The sequence below is a fragment of the Schistocerca serialis genome, chromosome 3 (assembly GCF_023864345.2).
Source record: "Schistocerca serialis cubense isolate TAMUIC-IGC-003099 chromosome 3, iqSchSeri2.2, whole genome shotgun sequence".
Lineage (NCBI taxonomy): Eukaryota > Metazoa > Arthropoda > Insecta > Orthoptera > Acrididae > Schistocerca > Schistocerca serialis.
In genome coordinates this window covers 638,859,911-638,886,857 of record NC_064640.1, presented here as the reverse complement: position 1 = coordinate 638,886,857, position 26,947 = coordinate 638,859,911, and the positions used below count along the sequence as shown (strand labels likewise).

The 26,947-nt window shown below is 38.1% G+C and overlaps 1 protein-coding gene across 1 annotated transcript in view; it reads left to right on the top strand.

Annotated features, from left to right (window-relative positions):
- LOC126470522 (synaptic vesicle glycoprotein 2B-like) overlaps positions 1 to 26,947 on the top strand; it is a 241,430-nt gene that overhangs the window by 194,537 nt on the left and 19,946 nt on the right. The window contains exon 9 of the mRNA XM_050098436.1: positions 15,644 to 15,928. Coding sequence (XP_049954393.1) covers positions 15,644 to 15,928 — 285 coding nt within the window. The remainder of the gene's footprint in view (positions 1 to 15,643; positions 15,929 to 26,947) is intronic.

Below are 26,947 nucleotides of genomic sequence, written 5' to 3'. Positions count from 1 at the left end.
CAGGTGGCCTCTATAGGGCAGCCTGTGAACTGTATGGATAAGCAATCTCTAAAATCATCCGCATCATGAGTGAAGGCGCATCAGTTTTTTAATCCTTTATTATTATTTCCTGTTTCTGCTTTCTATCTTATAATATTGAAATGATATATTTGATTTCTGTGGGCCACATAGTATTATGTATGGTGTTTTACATTTGAGTACTGGTAATTCCTTGAAACACTTGCCCATATACTTATATCTGGATGTTCCTGATTATTAAACACTCTTGAGTTTCAGTCAGAGATAAGTTAGGTGAAGAATAATGTTTAAGTTATGAGTAGAAGCTCTATCTGAAGGCTTTTTTTTTTTTTTTTTTTTTTTTGATTGTTTCTTTCATACTTTCATTTGCTGTTTTTTTTCTTTTTTTACCAAGAATTCTTTGAAATATTTGTTTTTTGGATCGTAAATTCTGTTTTTGTAATAAATTCAAATGCCATAATAGACATGTGACCAGGCTCATTCTGTACCTTACATTTTCTATGTGGAAACCTCATCGTTGGTACAATGGCATGAAACATAATCTGTGTAGAAAATTTGTCATAATAAAAGTTTGGCATTGGGTGTGTACTGCTACTGAGTAGATACACAGAATTATTTTGTATTTTTATTGCATTTTAACGCTCTAAACATGCATTATACAAACAGATTTTAACTGACTTACTTTTAAAATTAAAACCCTTCAAAGTCAAAATATCACTCATTGCTGCATGGCCAGTATCCCTAAATGAGGGGAACACACTGACTGACAAAAAAGTGTAGCACCAGGAAGACATGGATGAATTTCAATTAAACTTCGTACACATACACGCCATTGGTGGGTATGTAAATGATTAGAGTTGCAATTCTCTGTGACAGGTAGACTAGCCACTAGAGTGCATTAGTTTTTCATGTTTAGTGTGTTACCAGGTATATAAGGGGCATGGACAATGACAGATGCTGAGTGATCACTGTAAAGGAATGATTATACCACATACTCATGTGAGACTGCATTATCAGCAAGTGACAGAGGTTTTAAAGGGGTCCCATTGTGGGTCTCCATATGTCTGTCTGGACTAATCACACAATTTCCAGATTTATGTGGCATTCAGATGTGAAAGTGCCATGATGTTGGACTGCATGGGAAGATATTGACAGGCATACTTTTCATCAATTTCCCGGTCGAACACATCTGATTGCCACAAGGCAGGTTTGTCTTACTGCATACCAAATGTACTGTGACCCCTTCACATCTGCATCTACCATCCAAGAATAAGTAATGTAGTCCCTAAAACATTCCATGTCATCCTGCACCATTGCTTGGAGACAAGCAGCACCTGAACTATGGAATTACCATCCCATGCATAGGCTGCCATTAACACCACAATACAAATGGCTGTGTTTGCAGTGGTTCCATGACTGGGAAGCATGGACTGTTGAAGAATAGCATTGCACTGTGTTGGGTGATAGCCACAGCTCTGCACTAACCTCAATGACCGCAGTTGGTGAGTATGATTTTGACTGTGGAGGAGAGCCCATTCTTCCAGTGTTTCAGAGAGTCACAGTGGCTTTACTCCTGATGTCATGGTGTTGAGAGCCACTGGGCATGACTTCAGGTCATGGGTGGTACTGATTGAGGGAACTCTCACAGCACAATGATATGTCGTGGACATCCTGCATCCTTGTGTGTTACTTCTCATGTGACAGTATCATGATGCCATTTTTCAAGAGGACAATACTAATCCACACATTGAATGTACCTCTATGAATGCTATACATGATGTTGAGATACTTCCACAGCTATAAAGTTTCCCAAACTGTCCTGACAGAACATGGATGGGACCACCTCAGACATCAACGCTGTTCCATCACCAAGTATCGAGGATATCAATGGCCAGTTACAACAATTGTGAGCCAGCTTGCCCCAGGAGAGGATACAATGGCTTTATGACATCTTTCCCAACCAAATCAATGCAGATATCCATCCACGTCAGAGGGGATGGCACTGTTATACTGATAAATGAGCTCATATTGCCGGTTGTTAGCAGCATCCTACTTAGACAGTGAATGGACAATTCCACCATGGTTTGATATCAAAATTCAAAAAATGCTGGGGAAGCAGAAATAGTTTTACTCTCTGTTATAAAAGGTCTGTGGAAATCTCAACAGCCAAAACAGCAGAAATTCATGTGTCTATAAAAAGATCGGGGCAAGAAGCATACAACTTCCACCTTCATACCACAACAAATGGTCTCATCAAGAAACCATGAAAATTTTGGTCCTACACTATGTGGTTCAAAGGCTTCTATCCAGTCACTCATCAACCAGTTAGGTGCAGCAATAGAAGACAGCAAAAGGGAAGATAAAGTTTTAAATTTCACGTTTAGAAAAATCATTCATGCAGTAGGACTATACAGACATACTGTTGTTTGACCATCATACAGACTACCATATGGAGGATGTAGAAATAGGCATCCCTGGCACTGAGAAGCAACTGAAAGGGTTGAAAGGAAATATGTCATTAGATCTACATGGAATCCAAGTTCAGTTTTGCAGAGAGTGATTAGCATTGCTCCCTAACTTAACCTGCATTCATCATGAATCTCTTGCCTAGTTCATAAGTCCCAAGTGACTAGAAAGAAACATAGATGACTCCTGTACATAAGAAGCATAAAATAACAGGCCCATTAAATTAGATACCAATATTGTTAACATCAGTTTTTAGTAGAATTTTTGGACATATTCTGTGTTCAGATATAATAAATTTTCTTGAGACAGAAAAGCAACTGTTCATAAATCAGCGCATATTTATAAAGCATTCTGCATATCAAACTCAGCTTGCTAATTTTTCACACAGTATCTTGCTAGCAATAGATAAAAGGTAACAGGCACATTCCATATTCCTAGTTTTCCAGAAAGCATTTCACACAGTACCCAGCTACATATTGTTAATAGACGTCCAAAGCTACAGAATAGTTTCCCTGGTATGTATGTTTCTCAAAGGTTTCTTAAGTAATAGAACCCAGTATCTTTTTCTGGATGATGAGAACTTATCAGAAATAAGAGTAACATCAGGAGTTACCTAGGGAAGTGTAATAGGACTGACCATATTGTCTAAAAGATCTTATGGATAAGCTGAGTAGCAATCAGCAACTGTTTGCTGGTTATGTCATTGTGAATGGGAAATCCACTGTAGGAGATCACAGGATGATTTAGAAAGAATTTCTATTTGGTGTGATGAATGGTTGCTTGCTTTAAATGTAGAAAACTGCAAGTTAATGGAGATGAGTAGGATAAATATGCCTGTACAGTATTTAGGATGCTGCGTGCCATAGTTACATCGATTATATATCTAAGTGTAACATTACAAAGCAGTACTAGAATGAACATATAAGTTTGGTAGTAGGGAAGGTGAATGGTTTACTTTGCTTTCTAGGGAGAATTCAAGAAATGTGTGTCTCATCAGAAAGATCACAACAAATGGTCTCATCAAGAAACCATGAAAATTTTGGTCCTACACTATGTGGTTCAAAGGCTTCTATCCAGTCACTCATCAACCAGTTAGGTGCAGCAATAGAAGACAGCAAAAGGGAAGATAAAGTTTTAAATTTCACGTTTAGAAAAATCATTCATGCAGTAGGACTATACAGACATACTGTTGTTTGACCATCATACAGACTACCATATGGAGGATGTAGAAATAGGCATCCCTGGCACTGAGAAGCAACTGAAAGGGTTGAAAGGAAATATGTCATCAGATCTACATGGAATCCCAGTTCAGTTTTACAGAGAGTGATTAGCATTGCCCGATCTTGAGTACTGCTCACATCTTTTGGATACCCACCACTTCAGATGAAAGGAAGATAATGAAGGAATTCAGAGGCCTGCTGCTAGATTTGTGACCATGGAGGGAAGACAACATTGTTCTGAGAAACACTGTTGAGAAAATTTAGAGAACTGATATTTGTGGCTGGCTGGAGAATGTTTCTACTACCGATGATGTACATTTTGCGTAAGGACCATAAAGACAAGATAAGAGAAATTAGGACTCATACAGTGGCACATATACAGTTTTTTCCCACATTCCACTTGCAATTGGACAGGAAAGGCAATAGTAGTGGTACAAGGTACCCTGTGCCATGCACCATATGGTGACTTGCAGAGTATGTATGTGGATGCAGAAGTTCTTTGTAAATTTGACTCAGTTTTATAATCACTGACGTAACATCATACACCTCTCAGCACATGAAGTTTCATTTTGTTTCTTCCTCCCCTTCTGGTGCTTCACTTTTCTTGTCAGCCACTGAAATTACATTAGCTACTGAATTTGTAACTAGCCAACATGGTTTTGTTTTACAGTTGTAAATGAAAAGTAAAGCCATGATGATGGGAATGTCTAATCAAAAGATAGGGCCTTAAGAACAATAATAAATTTATTTTTGCACATAATATGAGTTATTCAAAGCTTGAAAATTGTTAATATCTGTTACACTTCAATAAAAATGTAAAATTATGACTTTCAGAATATTTTACTAACTAATTTGTAGATATCATTCATGGAGTTTTCCTTAACACATTTATCACTGAATTTATTATTTATCATACATTTTTGCTTCCTAGTTCTGGACTATAGACCAATTTTACATTTTCCTTAACAAATCTGCCCTCATTCTTAATACTGGAATTTAAGTCACATAGTAGAAGGTACACTTGATTGATTGACTGTACATCAGAGACTCTGAAATTACCATTGAAACATTTTATTGGAATATACAAACACTCCATCTTTGATAGTGTATTGTACTGTGGGTTCCAAACAACAGTACATCCACAATGCACCAAAGTCCATTCTTCATCCACATACAAGTCAACAATGGTTAAGAACATAAACATAAACATAAAAAAATTTTCAAATGTGTGTGAATCCCTAAGGGATCAAACTGCTGAGGTCATCGGTCCCTAAAGTTACACACTACTTAAACTAACTTATGCTAAGAATAACACACACACACACACACACACACACACACATATGCTCGAGGGAGGACTCAAACCTCCAGCAGGAGGGACCGCGCAATCTGTGACATGGCACCTCAAACCGCACAGCCATGCCACGCAGCAAACATAAACATAGAAACAACTCAGCTGCTGATACGAGCAGTTGCTGACAATAAGTATGAACACAACATGAAAACAATTACCTGCTGTACTGTGCATATAAAGAGTAGGGCTCTGGCATATGGTATGATGGATGCTGTGCCATTTGCACCAGTCATGTGACCCACCACAAGCAGCATCTGGTGGCTAGCCCACACAGATGCTGCTGGCGAAATATTCAAAATGTAGTGTGCCGGTGGCCTAGTAGCACAGACATTTCCAAGTATTCGAACAGGCTTATAGTATCGCTCCCCACTTACAGGAAGGATGTTCCACTGATGCAGGCATCGGGGTGAATTTTGAAACATGTGTCTGTGTCAGATGCCATAGGCAATGGCAGCAGTGGCAGGAGTAGATACTGAGCCTGAACAGTGAGTAGGAGCATAAGGAAGCTTGGACAGTTGCTGACGGAGGAGGTGAAAGCAGTGGTGGTGGGCCTGTGGCCCTCGTTGTGGCTTGATGATGCACCTGGTCATGATGGCGTGCCATCAGCCTATCACTGGTACACAACATACAGAGGTAGTAACCTCAGTAGCTGTGGACCATAGCAGGAATCCACTTCAGCCACTGACCAAACCCATGAGCCCAGACCACAGAGCCAGGAGAGAACCATGACAAAGGACACACCAATGAGCCTTGGGGCAGGGGAGGGAGGGGGGCAGGGGGAGGCAGCATGGCAGATGCAGGAGGGTGCATGGCTGGTGACTGTGGAGCATCTCATCTGGACTCTGATCCCCAACTGGCAAAAACCTGTAGGAAGTCAAGAAGCATGTCAAGACTTCATCTGTGGAGGACTCTGTGGCATACTTCTTCATTTGAACCTTGAATGTGCAGAAGAGAAGTTATGTCTTGCCATTAGATTGGTGGTGAAAAGGAGGAGCAGTCATGTTGCAAATGTCTTGATGCAGACACAAACTGTGAACCATCATCCATCACAAACATATATACGGTAATCCTTCAATAGGAGACATGTTGGAGAGGGCCTGAGGCATAGCCGTGACTTACATTGAAGGACAGCAGATAACATATGGAAATTGAGAGAAAGCATTGACAGTCAACAACCATCAAGAATTGAGGAAGGATCCCATGAAATCAACATGGACACATTCCCACATATGCTATAGTGTGAGCCACGGGGAGAGCATTGCAGCACCACCAGTCAGATAGCAGACTGAGAACAGGTCATAACAAGATGTTCAATGTCCCCATTGATGCTGGGGCAAAACATATGTTGACAAGCCAGTAACTTGGTATGTTAGACCCCTCCTGCCCCCCCCCCCCCCCCCCCCGTGCACACACACACACACACACACACACACACACACACACACACACACACACACACATAATGTCCCTGATGCAGGAGCTGAAACACATCCCGCTGTAGGGTGGCCGTGATCACAACCCTAGGCAACAACCCATCTGTTATTAAGAGAATAACACTATCAAATACCGAAAGGTGGCAACAAAGGGCAAAATAGCTATGCAAGGGCTCAGAAACTTGCACTGAGGCCTGTCCAGCTAAGTTTCTGCAAAATCATGATCATTAAAATTAAGATTTTCATCTATATGAATCCCAAGCAATATTTTTGATGCCATTCTGTTTATTTCTTTGTCACTCAACAACAGATCAAGATTTATATTTTGACATATTTTGCCAAACTGCATATAATTTGTTTTATTTGCAATTAATGTCAACTGGTTTGTATTGAACCAAATGTGGACATTCTTTATTACTTGATCAGTAGTAGTTTGCAGCATCTGCTTTTGTGCACCTATTATCACACTAGTGTCATCTGTGAATAGTATGGCCTTTGCTGCTCCATCTGAGGTGTGAAAGTCATTTATATAGACAAGGAACAATAAAGGACCTAGATTACTGCCTTGTGGCACTCCTATTTCCACTTTTTTTTGCATCTGCTACTAAATTTATTTTGTTGTTGGAGTAATCTGACATCAGTCCTACAATCTGTGTTCTGTTTTGTAGGTATGATTCAAACCACTTTTTCCCTGTCCCATGAATACCTAACGCTTGGTAAAGTTGTATTTCAACCCTGCAGTGTGTAAGACTGTGAACAAGGTGCACAAGTTATGTAAATGCTTTTCTGTGGATCACCCATTATGATGATGTCATTGAGATAATTGATGCACCCCATAACAGACATTATCAGTTGTTCCAAAAAATACTGAAAAATCATTGAGGCCATAACCATACTGAATGGAAGATGCTGATATCAGTACAATCCAAAGGACGTGTTAGTTACAAGGAGCTCTTTGTAGTCCTCATCCAATGTAACCTGTAAATAAGCTTTAGATAAATCAGTTTTGGAGAAAAACTGGCCTCCATTGAGTGTAGCCAATAACTTATCTGGATGGGGCACAGGGTAGCTATCAATGATAGATTGAGTGTTAACTAAAACTTTAAAGTCCCAGCGGAGGGGAAGATGACCAGTCAGATTTTTAACTATCAAGGGGGGGGGGGGGGGGGGGGTGGTAGACAACTCACTCAATATAATAGTTTGTGCGATCCCCAGAGACATCAGTCTGTGCAATTCTGATTTCGCTTCATTATGCAAAAGATTTGGAGTAGGATAGGACACACATGAAGAAAGCTTGACCATGCTGTTAAGTTCCAGGGTAATGCAGGCCACAAAATTAGTGGCACAACCTAACCCATCCAAGGAAAAAGACTTGAACTCAGAACACAGAGAATCTAACTGCTGGCAAGGGACCTGCTTGGAAACTAAGGTAAACCATATCCAAAATGGAGAAACCAAAAGCATTGAAAGCATCCAGCTCAAACAAATTTGTTGTACCAGCATCATCCACCACCAAAGAAGTCAAGCAACAAACAACAGATTTATACATACTGGGAGCCATAGGTTGTCCCAAAATTAGAATATGTTGGTTATTGTAACTTACCAAACGTTTAGTGACTGGAGACAGTGCCGGAATCCCAAATCCATATAAGATTATGAGTTCAGTAAAGTCACAGCTCTGCCTATGTTGTAGTCTGAGCATTTTTTCCATTACTCGCACTTTAATAAACAGTTTTTGTGATTTGTAAACACTCTGGATACCCAGTTAACATCCATGTCCATATCTGCGGGAGGGGTCTGGGAACAACACACTGATGTTATCTGTCCTTTTTTTCCTACAGTTGTTGCAAATCGCCCAGTGCTTGTGGTTGTTGTTTGGCATGTCCCTGTCCAGTGCAGCACTGCAGGAAGCTGCATTTGTACAGCCACCATGTTCTCCTCCAGCAGAGAACTGATGACCAGAAATGGGAGCCACCATGGCAATGTCACACTAAGGCTTAGTCTGAGCATTAGCAGTATATGATGCTTTAAAAGGATGAGTAATATTTAACACTTCAGCCAAAGATGGATTCTTGCACTGCAGTGCACACTAACACAATCCTTGTCAGGAGAAAACCAAATGATGGCATCAGGAACAATAAAATCAGCATAGGAACGATGATGATCTTCAGCAACAAAGTGACATATGCAACAAGGGCCAGGAGTTCAACCAGACAAAATCGATAAGACTGGTGGGGCTGTTTATGGCAGGATAGAACTCTACATGCATTGCAATTCTATGTGTGTATTTACAGTGATAATTGGACAACAACTTACAGATTTTGTCAAACAAAAGCAACTTGGATTCTTGAAGTGAGTTTAACAACAACTGGCAGATCTGAGGAGAAATCCAAGAAAGCAACAAAGCCTTACGTACAGGGTGACAAGTATCAGGCTATATGAAAGAAAATCAGCATAACTTCTGAACAGTTTGTGTTGGGACATTAAAACTGCATGGTTGGTGGCTGTGAATGATGAGAATTAGTATGTATTGTATGCTTTGGTTTAGCAGTGAAGCCCACTTTCATTTGGATAGATTTGTCAATAAGCAAAATTGGCACATTTGGGGGACCAAGAATCCGCATTTCATGATTGAGAAGTCTCTTCATCCTCAACAGGTGACTGTGTGTTGTGCAATGTCCAGTCATGGAATAATCAGTGTGATATTCCTTGATGGCACAGTGACTAGTGAATGGTGTGTGAAAGTTTCAGAAGATGGTTTCATCCCCATTATCTGGAGTGCCTCCCCCCCCCCCCCCCAATGAACCATAGACCTTGCCGTTGGTGGGGAGGCTTGCATGCCTGCCGGCCAGAGTGGCCATGCGGTTCTAGGCGCTACAGTCTGAAACCAAGCGACCGCTACAGTCGCAGGTTCGAATCCTGCCTCGGGCATGGATGTGTGTGATGTCCTTAGGTTAGTCAGGTTTAATTAGTTCTAAGTTCTAGGCGACTAATGACCTCAGAAGTTAAGTCGCATAGTGCTCAGAGCCATTTGAACCATTTGCACTTGCGTGCCTCAGCGATACAGACAGCCGTACCGTAGATGCAACCACAACGGAGGGGTATCTGTTGAGAGGCCAGACAAACATATGGTTCCTGAAGAGGGGCAGCAGCCTTTTCAGTAGTTGCAGGGGCAACAGTCTGGATGATTGACTGATCCACCCTTGTAACACTAACCAAAACGGCCTTGCTGTGCTGGTACTGCGAACGGCTGAAAGCAAGGGGAAACTACGGCCATAATTTTTCCTGAGGGCATGCAGCTTTACTGTTTGGATAAATGATGATGGCGTCCTCTTGGGTAAAATATTCTGGAGGTAAAATAGTCCCCCATTCGGATCTCCAGGCGGGGACTACTCAGGAGGACATCATTATCAGGAGAAAGAAAACTGGCGTTCTACGGATCGGAGCGTGGAATGTCAGATCCCTTAATCAGGCAGGTAGGTTAGAAAATTTAAAAAGGGAAATGGATAGGTTAAAGTTGGATATAGTGGCAATTAGTGAAGTTCGGTGGCAGGAGGAACAAGACTTTTGGTCAGGTGAATACAGGGTTATAAATAAAAAATCAAATAGGGGTAATACAGGAGTAGGTTTAATAATGAATAAAACAATAGGAATGCAGGTAAGCTACTACAAACAGCACAGTGAACGCATTGTTGTGGCCAAGATACACACAAAGCCCACACCTACTACAGTAGTACAAGTCTATATGCCTACTAGCTCTGCAGATGACGAAGAAATTGAAGAAATGTATGATGAAATAAAAGAAATTATTCAGGTAGTGAAGGGAGACGAAAATTTAATAGTCGTGGGTGATTAGAATTTGATAGTAGGAAAAGGAAGAGAAGGAAACATAGTAGGTGAATATGAATTTGGGGTAAGAAATGAAAGAGGAAGCCGCCCGGTGGAATTTTGCACAGAGCACAACTTAATCATAGCTAACACTTGGTTCAAGAATCATAAAAGAAGGTTGTGTACATGGAAGAAGTGTGGAGATACTGACAGGTTTCAGATAGATTATATAATGGTAAGACAGAGATTTAGGAACCAGGTTTTAAATTGTAAGACATTTCCAGGGGCAGATGTGGACTCTGACCACAATCTATTGGTTATGAACTATAGATTAAAACTGAAGAAACTGCAAAAAGGTGGGAATTTAAGGAGATGGGACCTGGATAAACTGACTAAACCAGAAGTTGTACAGAGTTTCAGGGAGAGCGTAAGGGAACAATTGACAAGAATGGAGGAAAGAAATACAGTAGAAGAAGAATGGGTAGCTTTGAGGGCTAGTAGATATCCTTGGGTGACAGAAGAAATATTGAATTTAATTGACGAAGGGAGAAAATATAAAAATGCAGTAAATGAAGTAGGCAAAAAGGAATACAATCGTCTCAAACATGAGATCGACAGGAAGTGCGAAATGGCTAAGCAGGCATGGCTAGAGGACAAATGTAAGGATGTAGAGGCTTATCTCACTAGGGGTAAGATAGATACTGCCTACAGGAAAATTAAAGAGACCTTTGGAGAAAAGAGAACCACTTGTATGAATATCAAGAGCTCAGATGGAAACCCAGTTCTAAGCAAAGAAAGGAAAGCAGAAAGGTGGAAGGAGTATATAGAGGGTCTATACAAGGGCGATGTACTTGAGGGCAATGTTATAGAAATGGAAGAGGATGTAGATGAAGATGAAATGGGAGATATGATACTGCATGAAGAGTTTGACAGAGCACTGAAAGACCTAAGTCGAAACAAGGCCCCGGGAGTAGACAACATTCCATTAGAACTACTGACAGCCGTGGGAGAGCCAGTCCTGACAAAACTCTACCATCTGGTGAGCAAAATGTATGAGACAGGCCAAATTCCCTCAGACTTCAAGAAAAATATAACAACTCCAATCCCAAGGAAAGCAGGTATTGACAGATGTGAAAATTACCGAACAATCAGTTTAATAAGTCACAGCTGCAAAATACTAACGCGAATTCATTACAGACGAATGGAAAAACTGGTAGGAGCCGACCCTGGGGGAAGATCAGTTTGGATTCCATAGAAACGTTGGAACACATGAGGCAATACTGACCCTACGACTTATCTTAGAAGAAAGATTAAGAAAAGGCAAACCTACGTTTCTAGCATTTGTAGACTTAGAGAAAGCTTTTGACAATGTTGACTGGAATACTCTCTTTCAAGTTCTGAAGGTGGCATGGGTAAAATACAGGGAGCAAAAGGCTATTTACAATTTGTACAGAAACCAGATGGCAGTTACAAGAGTTGAGGGGCATGAAAGGGAAGCAGTGGTTGGGAAGGGAGTGAGACAGGGTTGTAGCCTCTCCCTGATGTGGTTCAATCTGTATATTGAGCAAGCAGTAAAGGAAACAAAAGAAAAATTCGGAGTAGGTATTAAAATCCATGGAGAAGAAATAAAAACTTTAAGGTTCGCGAATGACATTGTAATTCTGTCAGAGACAGCAAAGGACTTGGAAGAGCAGTTGAACGGAATGGACAGTGTCTTGAAAGGAGGATATAAGATGAACATCAACAAAAGCAAAATGAGGATAATGGAATGCAGTTGAATTAAGTTGGGTGATGCTGAGGGAATTAGATTGGGAAATGAGACACTTAAAGTAGTAAAGGAGTTTTGCTATTTGGGGAGCAAAATAACTGATGATGGTTGAAGTAGAGACGATATAAAATGTAGACTGGCAATGGCAAGGAAAGCGTTTCTGGAGAAGAGAAATTTGTTAACATCATGTATAGATTTAAGTGTCAGAAAGTTGTTTCTGAAAGTATTTGTATGGAGTGTTGCCATGTATGGAAGTGAAACATGGATGATAAATAGTTTGGACAAGAAGAGAATAGAAGCTTTTGAAATGTGGTGCTACAGAAGAATGCTGAAGATTAGATGGGTAGATCACATAACTAATGAGGAGGTATTGAATAGAATTGGGGAGAAGAGGAGTTTGTGGCACAACTTGACTAGAAGAAGGGATTGGTTGATAGGACATGTTCTGAGGCATCAAGGGATCATCAATTTAGTATTGGAGGGCAGCGTGAAGGGTAAAAATCGTAGAGGGAGACCAAGAGATGATACACTAAGCAGATTCAGAAGGATGTAGGCTGCAGTACGTACTGAGAGATGAAGAAGCTTGCACAGGATAGAGTAGCATGGAGAGCTGCATCAAACCAGTCTCAGGACTGAAGACCACAACAACAACAATATCCAAAGTGACTCTGATTTAAACAAGATAGGGTTCATGCAAGGCAGAGCTCAATGCCATTGAAACAGGAGAGTGTTTGATGTCCTGGAGGAGCAGTTTGGAGACAACATTCTGTCTCTGGGATACCCAGAGATCACTGGTGTGGGCCTCTATTGGCCACCATAATCTCTGGATCTGAACACATGTGACTCCTTTTTGTGAGGCTATATTAAATACAATGTGTAGATCAATAACTCCAATACCATTGTTGAGCTGAAAACAGCCATTCAGAAGGTCATCGACAGCATCGATGTTCCGACACCTCAGCAGGTTATGCAGAATTTTGCTATTTTTCTGTGGCACATCATTGACAAGGATGGCAAGCATATCAAACATGTCATAACCTAAATCTGAATATCTGTAGTGACATTTACATGTTGAATAAAGTGTTTGCACACTGTAGTTTGTAACTAATTTACATTTTTTTCATATAGTTCAATAATTGTCACCCTGTATGTTTGCATCAGTGAAACCAGAAATGTGGAAGTGTTACTGAAGCCACTTCTTATAAGTCTCCCAGTCTTCAGCCACATTATCATAAGGGGGAGAGGGTGGCTGGTACACCAACAGTGTGGAAGCCTGCATAGTCAATGTAGCTAACAAGTTTTTGATAGAAACCATAAGAGGCCACTGTCACTGGAGGAGAGATTGGAACACTGCCTCTATGGACAGAAGAACTGAAGGAACAGCCAGACAGACTGAGCACACAGAAGTGAACACCACAAGTGATGCCAGTTGTATCTTCCTGTAAGACAGAAACAACAGCATGACCACAATGAACCAATGGCATGGAAACCTGCATAGTCAATGTGGCTGATAAGTTCACAATGGCAACCATAAGAGCCTGCTGCTGCTCAGTGAGAGATTGGAGCACTCCCTCCATGATCAGAAGAGGAAGAACAACCAAATAGACTGAACAAACAGAACAATACACTCATCCCCAGTTGTATTGTACTGCAAAATACAAACAATAGCAAGGTCACAATGAACCAAACAACAGTTGAGAAGACAGACATAAAAATAGAAACAATCTAGGTACTAATACAAGCAGTTGCTGCCAATAAGTATGAACACAATGTGAGAGTGAATTCCTGCTGCACTGTGCTTGTGAAGAGGAGGGCTCCAATAGATGGTGTTGCAGATGATTCGTCATGTGTACACGTCATGTGCTCCTCCACAGGTAGCCTCTGGTGGCCAGCCCGTGCAGATGCCATTAGCAGAACATGCTAATTGTAGCAGAATGGCATCCTGGCACTGCAGAATGTATCCAAGTATTATGTACAGGGTTATAGCAGATAGAACTGCAGGAATGCAGTCATGTGATAAATTAAGAGTAAAAATCTGCCTTAGACTGCAATTAAGTGACCTTCAGTTTTATTTTAATGTAACAGATTTTGAGGCTTGTAGCCTCATATTCCAATGTACCTGATTCATATACATAATACACATGTGGTCAATGTGTGATATGCTGACCTTAGCACCATATCTTTCTGACATCTGTTGGCCTGCAGTAACATTATGACACCAAGATATCTTCCCAGTATTACCATTTCCCACATCAATTTGATGTGTATGGTAAATATGAAAATGAGGCTAGAAGCCTCAAAATCAATCTTCTTAAAATAAAATTGAAGAGAAATTAATGGTAACCTGATGCAATTTCATTCTTACTGTGTAGTCATACAAAATTTTTACAGTATTTTGCATATGTCACTGTTGTGATTGTCATTATGATTTTCATAGTCTAAAACAATACAATTCTTCAAACTCTGAAATTGACATCCATGAATTTTTCAATACAGTTATAGCACATTCTTGCTAGAAGAGTAAAAACATATATATTTTCACTGAACCACACTCCACGCTGAATATATACCTGCCTTTATGTTTATTGTAAGCTTTTAACTAAATATACTCTGGTGTTTGAAACTGTGTGTAGGGAGTTTAAAATTTTCTCTGTGACAAGTGCTGGAAAGGGAAAGTTTAATGCATATGCATAAGAAAATCAAGAGCTCGTAAATGTACAGGGAAGTATTTTAAATTTCTTAGGCCAGCATGACACCCTCTGTTTGGCAGTTCACATGCTCCTTACCATTTTTTTTCATACTAGTAGCTTCATGACATTTATTGAGTTCTGCCAGAAGATTGTGCCAAAACAAACAACTGAATCAAAGTAACAGTGATAAATTATCTTCCTAGAAGCCATGTTTGTGGCACCTGACTAAATAAACATTTCTAATGCTAAGTTATTTAATTTATTTGCTAAGTAGTTTAAATGCACTTTCCAATTTAAATTTTTTCAAGATTTAGTCTTTACATTATCTACTTCTGTGACTTCCAGCCATCATCTTGGTATTGGTGACATACAGTTGCAGCTCATTTTGGTGGAAACATGATTAACATTTTTCTAAAGTATTTTCAACATTTTTTGGAAAATTTTCAGGCAATTCATGTTCAGTTAGAATATTAATGTATAATCTGCAACTAAAACTGAATGATTATCAACAGTAGGGTTAGGTCATTTACATGGGATAGAGAGAAATATTATGGAATTCAATGGAAAATTATTTTTCAGTCAGAGGAGTAATTACTTGAATTTAATGTCATAATTACTCTTTGCTTCCTATCTTCCAAGTATGAGGTTAACCACTCTAAACCACTACCCCTGATCTCATACACGTGTAATGTCGTAAAAGTCAGGAGACATTTACTGAACTGAATGCTTATGTCAGATAACAGCTTCCTGTGATCATTTACCATTATTTAATGCAAAGGCCATCTTTTATGTAAATTCACTGATGACCCACACTTTCTATAAACGTGCATTGATACATGATTGTACATACATTTTCCTTCTTCCAGGTATTACGGCTTGACTGCCTGGTTTCCAGAATACATAAAGTTAATGAAAAATGAGGAATATTCAAATAAAGCTCAATATACAAATGGTAAAAACTTTACAAATTATACATTTAACACCAGTATTGAAAATCAGGTGTTCCATGACTGCATTTTCAACAATGTTCAGTTTAGCCACTTGACTCTAAGTCATGTGATATTTGAAAACTGCACATTGGACAATGTTGAATTTACCAATATCAAATCAAGCAGGACATACTTCAAAAACTCCATAGTCAAATATTCCAGGTATATGTATGTTCCTATTGTATTTAATTTATATGGATTTTGTGTGTGAGTGTGTGTGTGTGGGGGTGGGGGGAGGGGGGAGAGAGAGAGAGAGAGAGAGACATCTCAGTAAAATTAATTTCTATAAGTAGTTTACTTAGAGATTATTTATTATTGTAACTTCATTAGATTATAACACATGCCTTCCTCAGCTATGTCCAGTTGTTTTCATTCTCAGGTTCTAATGGCTTCATTGTTGACTCTTAGTCTAACCTACATTACTTCATGATACCAACATACAGTTTGCTTAGTTATTCCAATACCATGATCAGTCACATCTTAACAGTAATGTACTATTGATAAAGCACAGATGATACTCCAAATAACTGACATAGCATGCTACACTGGTATCTATTGATATTATAGGCATAACAGACTCTATTAACCATAATTTCATATAGGCAGGACTGCCAGTGGGAGATTGGAGATATTTTGTGAGATTTTAGGGGTTCCACAAGAATGAATTTGGAATTATATTATAGGCAGTTTCAAGTAAGGATGCCACATGCTGAGGATGAGCTAATACTGACAGTTTTTGTTCCATACTGCATCAAAATGTCTAGCAAAACAGAGAATGTAATCCAGAGGTGTGGATCAAGAACAGTACTTCAGCTCACTCTGAAGGTATTATTTATTTGGTCGATGTGATCTGATATTATACAGTGTGCTACAGATACTGAACAACACAAAAAGAAACAGTGGCACAGCAAATAAGACGTCAAGGCTTTACACAGTTGTGTATTTTCTTCCATATATTTTAGACTTGAAATGAGCTTATTGAATAGCTGAAAGCCCTTGTGGGATGTTTCCTTTTGATACAATTGTGTGTTATAATTTAACACATGCAGGTTGAAATTTGTTGTAGTGTTATACTTGTGAATTTCACTGTTTTTCTTAAGTCTTCACTTAGTTGACACTATGTGGTTTTCTAAGAATTTTACTATCTCAAGAATATTTAGGCAAGGCATTGTCAGGATCTGTATGTTCTTAAAACTAGATTTTCAAGAGTCTCTAGTTTTGCTTACATTACCATGGCAAGTGTGTTGTCTCATTAACATATAATAGTTTCTACAGCTACTACTGCTATTAGTGTCATTACTTTAATTATAAATTTTTGGCTTCTAAATATCACATTTTTCTACATACACTGTGTTGCCAAACATTTCTCCACAGTCCACTGAATGAGCTCTGTAAGTCATCATGTCATTCATCAAAAATTATGAGTGGAGGAACATCATCACAAGTATATTTTCTGTTGGAATGAGATGAGTAAATGGTAAGATGTTGTAGCAGGATCTAATAAAAATGTAATCAAATTATAAAAAACAGTAATAAAGAGACATTATGTAACTATGTAAATGGGAGAGAGACATCTATATTTAAATGTGTTGAATTACAAGTTGTAATACCTGTGGATACAGACCTACAAAACCATCATTTAGTTCCCAATTACAGCATAATCAAACCAGCTTCCTACAGAGCATTTTTTTTTTCAAAACTGTTCTCTATTGTTATAAGTTTTGCTAATCACTTATGACAGTACCCTGTATCTCTTATGTTGCCTAAGAGGTGATGAGGTATGAACTTTTCATCAGATCCTGTGTAGAAGTTCAGTCGCCGTGCACTTACACAGATTTCATTTCCATGTTGCAGAGTACTTTTTCTGTAAGGCTCTTTGGAACACAACTGGAAATCATTTCTGATATGCATTTTTCTCTTCTGTAAGTCATATATTATTCACTTCATGGAAGTACATATTTTTAACATTAACTTCAAAACGGAATGCACAATTGCAATTATAGATAGTATGAGGCAACATTACCTCCCAGCTCCATAGTTCCCTGGTAACTGACAACTCATGGCTGGCAGTCCATGATATCTGCCTGGGCTCAACAACCACAACAAGAAGAACTCAGCTCAGAGATGTACCTATCTTATTCAAAGACTACTAATGACTCATTCTTAATCTGAGACACTACAGTTTTCTCTGGCGTTCTCACGCTCAAGTTGAATATATCTGTACACTATTTCAGATTATTTAATTTAATCACATTTCATTGAGAAAATAAGAGTAATGAAAGAAAGAATTGTGTATATAATTTGCCCTTCAGAACCAGATAATTATTTCATGTCATTGCAACCTAAAGTCTCACTTCAATGTGGGTGAATGTGCATAGGGCATGATTGTAGAAATTTACAAGTATAGACATTTTACAGAGTTATTTTACAGGAGTTTTACATACTCAAGTCCATTGTTCTTAATATTATCCCAGTTATGACTTTGGTAAGCTTAGGAAATTAAATGAGTAGTGAATTTCATTGCTTTCATCAGCTATCAGAGATCCATATCAACTGCTACAGTGAATTTCAGTGTTACATCTGCTATAGATGTCAGTGGTAGAATTGTCTATTAAGAGGCAATAATACTCGTGTTTCATAGCCATGCTGGCAGACAGGAGAAAATGATCATAAAAATGTGCCAAATTGCTCAGAGTGGTGTAAATGCAGTTATAACTCTGTGGAGCATGGAAATAAGATATTATGAAGGGATAGGTTGAGCTACCTGATATGTTACTTTGATGTGCTGTGTGTGTATGTATCTGGTGAATACATGCCAAATTGTGTTTATCAGAAAGTCCTGTCACAATTCAGTGTAGTTGGTGTGATGACTTTTTTGTACTGAATGTTTGTTTGGCGATGTGTGGAAGTACATGTTTTTTCGAATACTATATTTACAGTTAATACGTTCTTGAAAAATAATGTAGAGATTTTTCCAGATCATCTTATTTTTTCCCTTCCATCAGCACTGTATGCTGAAGTCAGCTTACTTTGATTCAGTATTTGTAACACATAATTTGAGTCTTCTGTAAGTGTAACAAAGGGAAAGATGGCCTAGTGGTAGTATTGAGATATGTATTTATGAAAGAACTGCTTGGTGCTTCTTTTCATTCCTTGTGTTTTATCTCTCTTATTGAAAGGGACTTCTAAGCAGACTTCAGTACACTCATTTGACAGATCTATCCCATCATAAAGCTCAGGCTGTCTTAGGAGAAATATATGATCCATGCTGTCAGAAATACTCATCACATCTGTGATTATTTTAAGAGCTCAATTTGATTGTAAATAACATTTATTGTGCATATGAAACTTTTTGGAAAGTTTGTATGTTAAGAAAAAAGAGGGAGCGATGCTTGTCATGTCCATGGCATTTAATAAAGTTCACATACCTACTGAGTCATGCCATACAGTGGGCACATAAGCGAGATTATTCTTTCTTGGTTGAGTTCAGTTTTGTTGAACCTTGAGTTAACTGAACTAAAGTTGCTAAGTACCATCTGTCCTCTGTAACCCAAGGCTCTGCTTCAGCAATAGCAAGGCAGTACATTGGTGAAATTTTGTGTACCACGAGCAGTAGGAATCTTGGCTTAACCACCTATACTACAACAATGTGGCAAACCTGTATGAAAAATACACCAGTTTCAGTGCGTGCTATGTTCTAGTAGGTTGGGAACAGCCTCTGGGTCAGCTACCAAACCCCAGTGAGATAAGACTTACCTAGGTAAATGGGAGACTCTGTCTTGATCGACCCTTATTTCCCTTGATGCGTGCAGAATGCATAATGGACTTTCAAATGAAAATTGAGACAGATGCAAAAAAGCAAACTACTGTTTATTATTTAAAAAGTAATCATCATAATCGTTAATTCATTTATTCCATTACGAGACAAGATGGCTAATGCCTTCATCAAAAAATGTTTGTGGCTGCCTATGGGACCATGATTGCACCCAGGCGAGCACCTCATTGTCCAATTCAAATTGATAACTGCAAATGTCTTTCCTCAGAGCTACAAAAATATGGAAAGTGAATGGTGATAGATGGGGACTCTATGGAGGATGTAGAAGGGCTTCCCAACAAAACTTTCCACCCACATGTTGCTAAGGTCATTTTGAGTATGCTGCAAATGATTTACTGGAAGCCCTTACACATCCTCCATACAGTCCCACTCTTTTTCCATGTTATTCCAATATTTTTAGAGCCCTGAAGAAAGACATTTGTGGCTGCTGATTTGCTGCAGATGGTGAAGTGCATGTCTAGATAGAATCATGGTTCTGTAGGCAACTGCAAACATTTTTAAAAGATTGGCATTGACATTTCTAGTCCAACAGGGGAATAAATGTATTGTGATTACATTTGAAATAATGAACAGTTTACTTACTTTTTTCTGTCTGTCTTCTTTTATTTGCCTGCCCTTTATAAGTGGTTCTTGTATCAACTATATACATTGTCACTTGTTTGTTTGGTCCTCTGAACAGTATTAAGAGCCAAACAACAAAGGGACCTCATGTGGCTTGTCCACTGAAGAAGGCTATCAATACTAGAGAAAGTACTGCCAGTAACATACCACATCTTGGGGAAATAATGTTTTCACTGTTATCAAACATGTGGAAGCAAAAAATGCATTGCAGCAGTACAACCTTCGACTCAGTGTCACACAGGTCAGCATTGGTTATGACCACAGCAGCAACAGGATGCATCACACCAGGATCCCTGTGCCACCATCCATCTTGCATGTACTGCTTTGTCCAACATGAGCATGCCACATGCCCTAAGTGTTGGGCAGCTTGCAACAAGTTTTGAAAGAAAGCCATCCCAGGTTTGCATCACCCATATGAAAAACTTTCAAATGTTGGCATAACCATGTCTTGTAGGAGTCCCAATCTTGAGCTGATTCATCGTATACTGGAAAGGGTGATGGCCACACTGTCAGGAGAGAAACCTGCCATGAACATGCAGATGCCACTTGATTGACAGCGGTGATGAGAGCTTGCTGTTGTTCTGTGAAAGCTTGCTGCTGGGCAGTGAAACATTGGAGTATTTCTTCCAACAAGATGCTTGTCAGGTGACTTAGCACTGACAAAGAATCAGCATTTGAGGCCATCTGCAGAACAATTCTACTACCATCAATGTGCATTTTGCATAGGGACCATGTAGATAAGATGCAAGAAATGAGGGCTCATACAGAGGCTTTTAGCCACTCATTTTTCCCTCACTGTATTCACAAGTGGAACAGGAGATGAAATGACTAATAGTGGTACAAGATACCCTCCGCTGTCCACCATATGGTGGTTTGCAGAGTATTCTCATAGCTGTAGATGTAGATGTAGGTGTAAATGAGCAATATTTTCTGAATCTGTGCTGACTGTGTGGTAATAGATCATTTTCTTCGAGGTAACTCATAATGTTTGAACACAGTATATGTTCCAAAATCCTACTGCAAATCAATGTCAGTAATATGGGTCTATAACTCAGTGGATTACTCCTATTTCCTTTCTTGAGTATTGTTGGGATCTGTGCAACTTTCCAGTCTTTAGGTATGCATCTTTTGTTGAAAAAGCAGTTGTACATTTTGCTAAGTATGAAGCTATTATATCAGCATACTCTAAAAGGAACCTAATTTGTATACAATCTGGACCAGAAGACTTGCCTTTATTAAGTGATTTAAGCTGCTTCACAACACAGGGTAGCCACTTCTTTTCATGTTTGCAGCTGTTCTTGATCTGAATTCTAGAATATTCACATCATCTTCTTCAGTGAGGGAACATTGGAAGACATTTTTTAGTAACTCTGCTTTCACAGTAATTGGTAACATTGCTGTTGCTGTTGTGCTTACTACTGATGTACTTTACACATGACCAGAATCTCTTTAGCCTTTCTACCAGATTTTGAGACAAAGTTTTGCTGTGGAAACAATTAAAGGCATCTTGCATTAAAGTCCTTGTTAAATTTTGTGCTTCTGCAAAACATCCCCAATCTCAGAGATTATTTGTTCCTTTTTCACTGTTTCTGCAACAGTGTTCTGACCTATTTTGTGTACCATGTGGAATCAACTTTACATTCCAGTTCCACACAACCATCTTCAAAACAACCTCTTTGTGACTGTTTGCAATGATTGTAGTGTGCAGTCCATATAAACCTGAACTACTTTAATGAGTCATAATGTTTGAAACAATAATGGGACATATTTGCATTACTAGATTTTAACCTGTGTTTTACTCTACAATTAAATTTAATAAATGTATTCCCACCAAACACAGTTACTATCTGTTCAAAAATTAATTTATGGGACAGGAGTGGCCTTTGATTGATTGCTAAATTCATCTACCGTGTACCCTAAATCCTATCATGAACAACAGCATTTAGTAATGTAGAATGAAAAAACCTGCTCTTTTGCAGGCAGAAGCAGCAACTGCATGCTATTTGTGTAAAATTTACTGGCAACCAATTAGCACTAGTGGTAATCTATTCTCATTATTATCTAGATAATTATTTGTAGATTACATTCTTCATTTGAGTTGTTGGGGTGAAATGACTTAAGTAATAATATTTCTAGATTAAATATGATAATGGAAAGTCTTGAAGTGAAGGTAACATCTCAACAAACAATAGAAATGTGGAGTCATCAACAGGCACATAAACAAGACAAAAAACATTGGTAGCTTCAAATGAATCGTTTTTTTGAGCTCTAAAACAAACACACGCACACACACATACCCCCCCCCCCCCCTCCCACACACACACACACAAATAACTGGAGGAAGGATTGGGAAAGGGGCTGACAGATGGGAAGGGGCAGCAGGTGCACAGGATGGGAATGTGGGAGGGAGATGTAACAGGTGCAATACAGAATGTGGGATATGAATGCTACATGGGCATTGGCAACAGTGCATTTGTACAGCAAGTGATGACAATGATGGGGAGGAGGGCATTGGGAGGGGGGCCAGAACAGAGAAAGGGGAAACTGCAGGAAACAGGCATGGATCAAGGGGCATGGTGGTCATAGGGTCATAATTCCACAAAAGATATTTCATTAGAAATGTTTATATGTTTACAAATATAAATTTTTAAATTTTTCAACAAACTTTCAGATAATTCAGTAACATGAAAACTAAGAGTCATGAAAATGACCAGAAGTTCTAGAAATCATATTCTTTGTTTACTACTGGACACTTTTCACTTTCTTGCCCATGTTGATGATCTTGCATACTGAATGTCTGTGGAGAATATTCCAGCCGGTAAAGGCACCAGTTCATAGACTGACCATATGTAGTGCCAGCAACAAATCCAGTGTAGTACAACAGTCCACAGGTAGAACAAGACCACCAAACCTCAGGAAATTGAGAAAGCCAAGAGGGAAAGGCACACTTCCTGAAATTCAGAAATAACTGAAAGAGACAGTATTCCCAACATTTATGTGATCACGTACCGTTGGTTTGCAGACATGTGTTTACAGTCATAGTACCAAGTTAAATGTAATAGTGAATAAACACTTCACTCTTATACTCTATCACTTTTGTTACTGTGAAAGTTGTGAGAGTTTGTGATTATCATAGTTCTTAAATCAATTACATGACCCACATACTTCTCAAAGTTTTGGATGAATGCTTTAAAATGCTGTAGTTCCCTGAATTACAGTTTCTTAGGATTTATGCTAGAAATATGTACTAAGTACTGGTATCAACGTATAAAATTCTTGTTATTATTATCATAGGCATATTTACCTCATAAATTATGATATTTGTAACATACAAACTACTTCTTGTTTCATTCATGCAATATTTTCTAAATATAACTCTTTTACAAATGTCAACCACTGACATAAAATGTGACAGTGTCCAGTTATATTGGTGTCAGATAATGGTGTTAAAATAATGTTGAATACTGTTTATTTTTTAGTTGCAGGGAATTAATTGAAATCAATTTTGGTATTGATATCTTGTGTGAGACACTATGATGTTAGTGTATAAAATGAATATTCAGTCAAATGTTCTGTATAAATGCACTAGCATAGGAAATCTGTAAACATTTTGGTTAAGGTGCCAGGTACTGGTATCCACACGTATATAGACTACCTTCATGGAATCTTTGTTCTTTCCTGTAATGTTTAGACTGAATTCAGTTGCACTTGGGGTATTTTAATGTAAGCTGCCCAAAACATATTGATGACAAGACTGCCTAAGAAGTATGAATAACAACATGTAGTTAATTTTCCTACAGTTCTAACTCCAGTTTCAAGTATCCTAAAGGACAGTATTTTTGTAGAACAGGACAAAATATGCAGTCTTTGCATGTGTTAAGTTCTGAGGCATGTCAGTGGCCATTAAATTACTATTAACTTGCCATGAGCAAGATGAATATTTGCACGTATACAACTGAACCTTGTTAGAAATAAATTGATCGATAAATCTGAAAAAAGAAAACAATCAGGTCTTAAAATCCTGTCTCCAAAATGTAGACTGATAGCAAACTTAATGTGCAACAGATTTCAGTCCCAAATATGATTTATTTCAAAACCATATTACAAGAATATTCAGAAATACCTTTCCAAAAAGTATTTTTTAATAACTAAACAAACAAATCAGAAAACAAATGAATAGTGGTGGTAGAAAAGATATCTTTCCAACAAAAGTGAGAACTGTAGTTTACATAAAGAATTTCAGTTATCCTGGTCAGCCAATAGAAAGTAGTACTACATAATATTAAGTAAAGTGATCAAGAAATTTAAAAGCTTTTGTCTTAGTTTCAAAAACAAATAAATATTGGAATAAATCAGAAAACTGAAGAATATAAAGTAAGACCTGAGTTTCTCCTGGCATATACAACTTTCAAATAATTTGAAAGAATGAAGAATATAAAGTAGTTTGCTGTGATTGACAATTGCACAACCAAATGTTGTTTTAAACATTAGTTAAAAACAAATAAGCAACTAAGCAATGACAACAGAACTCTTCACTGACCACATATCGAGCATTGTTAGCAAATAAGTTGCAGTGTCTCCTTAAAATAAGCCATGACAGTAGTGAAACACTATTTTCCAAATCCTCATAAGAAAAGAAGCCTATCTCCCACAACCATAAATAAAATAAAAACAGTTAATGTCTGCACCTATACTCCTCAAGCCACCTTATGCCATATTGTCTCCTATTATTGTTTTTCTCCTTTCCAGTTCTGTTCATCAGTGATGCACAGGAAAAATAACTCCCAGTGAATGTCAAAATTAGCTCAAATTTCTTTGGTTTTTACCATCATAGTTACCTCTTTAAAGAGAAATGAACACAGATGTAGATAACATTTCCAGTAAACTTTTAAAAGCTGTAGTAAGAAAAACTTAGGACACATATTTGATGCTTCTGTAAATCAAGATGCTGTCCCTAACATGAAATTTTCCATGGTGAAGTCTCTCCATAAGAGAGGAGTTAAAACAGAAACCAGAAATGATACAATTTGTTATTTGACTACAGTTACTAAAGTCGTTGAGAACTAGTATGTGCAAGAATTGTGAAACATCTTGGTAACTTTGACATTATCGCAAAACACATATGGCATCTCATAATGTAGTGTACATAACTGAAGCCATATTCTTATTATCCAATGATTAGCCAAAAAGAAGCTACCAATTAATAATTTTTTTAATTTTTGTAAACCTTTAGACTGCATGACTCATAACTATACCATTGTTGCATCAGAGTGAAGGTAGGAAACTGGCTGAAGTCCTAACTCCAAAACAGAAAGCAGGACATGGGTTTCTGCTGTTGGTTTTATATGTAGGTGTTAGTTAAATGTCTTATCTGTGCTTTAAAATGTGTCCACATTTCACTATGTTTGCTGATGTTTCTAGTATTTTGTTAGATAGCAAATCTTCCACCAATTTATAGGCTGATTCATGAACATTGTTTTCAAAATTTCTGTGTTCAGGGTAAAGCCAATATCAATAAAGCTTTCCTCACAAAATCCCACAGAAGACTCATATTGCACATGACAGTGAGCAGGTAAAAAGATATGCTGCATAAATTCATTTGCATCCATACAGTTAGAAGGCTTATCTGGGAACACTACATACTCTAGAATTTCAAAAGGTTATCATCAGTAACATTTATCACTGAGAAAATTTCAAATATTTGAAACATCATGGTCACAAAGGCTTGTTATGTTAGGTATTTGAACTCTGTATTGTGTTATGATATTATTATGTGTGGAAATGTACTTGATCAATAAAGTCTGTCATCTGTTCTATTATACAACAGTTTTTTATCATATTAATTTAATGCTCAAGATGAACATTTGTATAAATAAATTGCAAGTTTTTCATGTTTTTGTCAATAAAATAAAAATTCTCATTTAATAAATATGTTTTTACATATTTCCTGATGACATGAAATTCATTTTTTTCTTTGATCTCTTGTGAAAGTCTAATGTATGATTTTATAACATTTTATGGGAAACTGTTGTGAGTGTCAGCTCTGTTTTTATGATTCAGACGTGAATGTTGACTGGATAAGATCACATGTTTATGTACTGGTATGTTGGTTGGGTACTGATAACTGTTTTTCTTTATATATATTACTGCTACCTTTTATTATGATTTTATAGCCATTTTCTGTCATTTGAAGATCAATTGGATATTCTGCACATTTGTTCTCCTGAAGCAGCTCATGCTGTAGGGCAACATATCTTGTGTATGATCTGATAGAGAAATGGGCATACCCAAGTTATGCTGCTCTTCGGCATGAGCTGCTACACATGTGAACAGCATCCTGCCAAGATTTGCTTTTGCAGTATTGCAATATGCTCAGCCCTTTTGTGTAATTTGAAGACCAATTGGATATTCTGCACATATCATCTCCTCAAGCACCTCACGCTGTAGGGCAACATACTTTGTGTATGTAACTGGTTGGGAAATGGACATACCCAATGTATGTTACTCTGCAGTATGAGCTGTCGCATATGAAAGCCATTGTTTGGAGTAAATATCATCCAGCTGAGATTTGCTTTTCCAGTACTGCCAAACGCTCAGTCTGCATTAGTTGTGAGTCAGCATGCATTTCTAGAATTTTTTTGTTTGATGTGTATTTATAAGCTTGTCTTTCACTTTTAGATTTATGTGGGAACTAATACTATTTTTGTATTATTTAGGCTTAATGT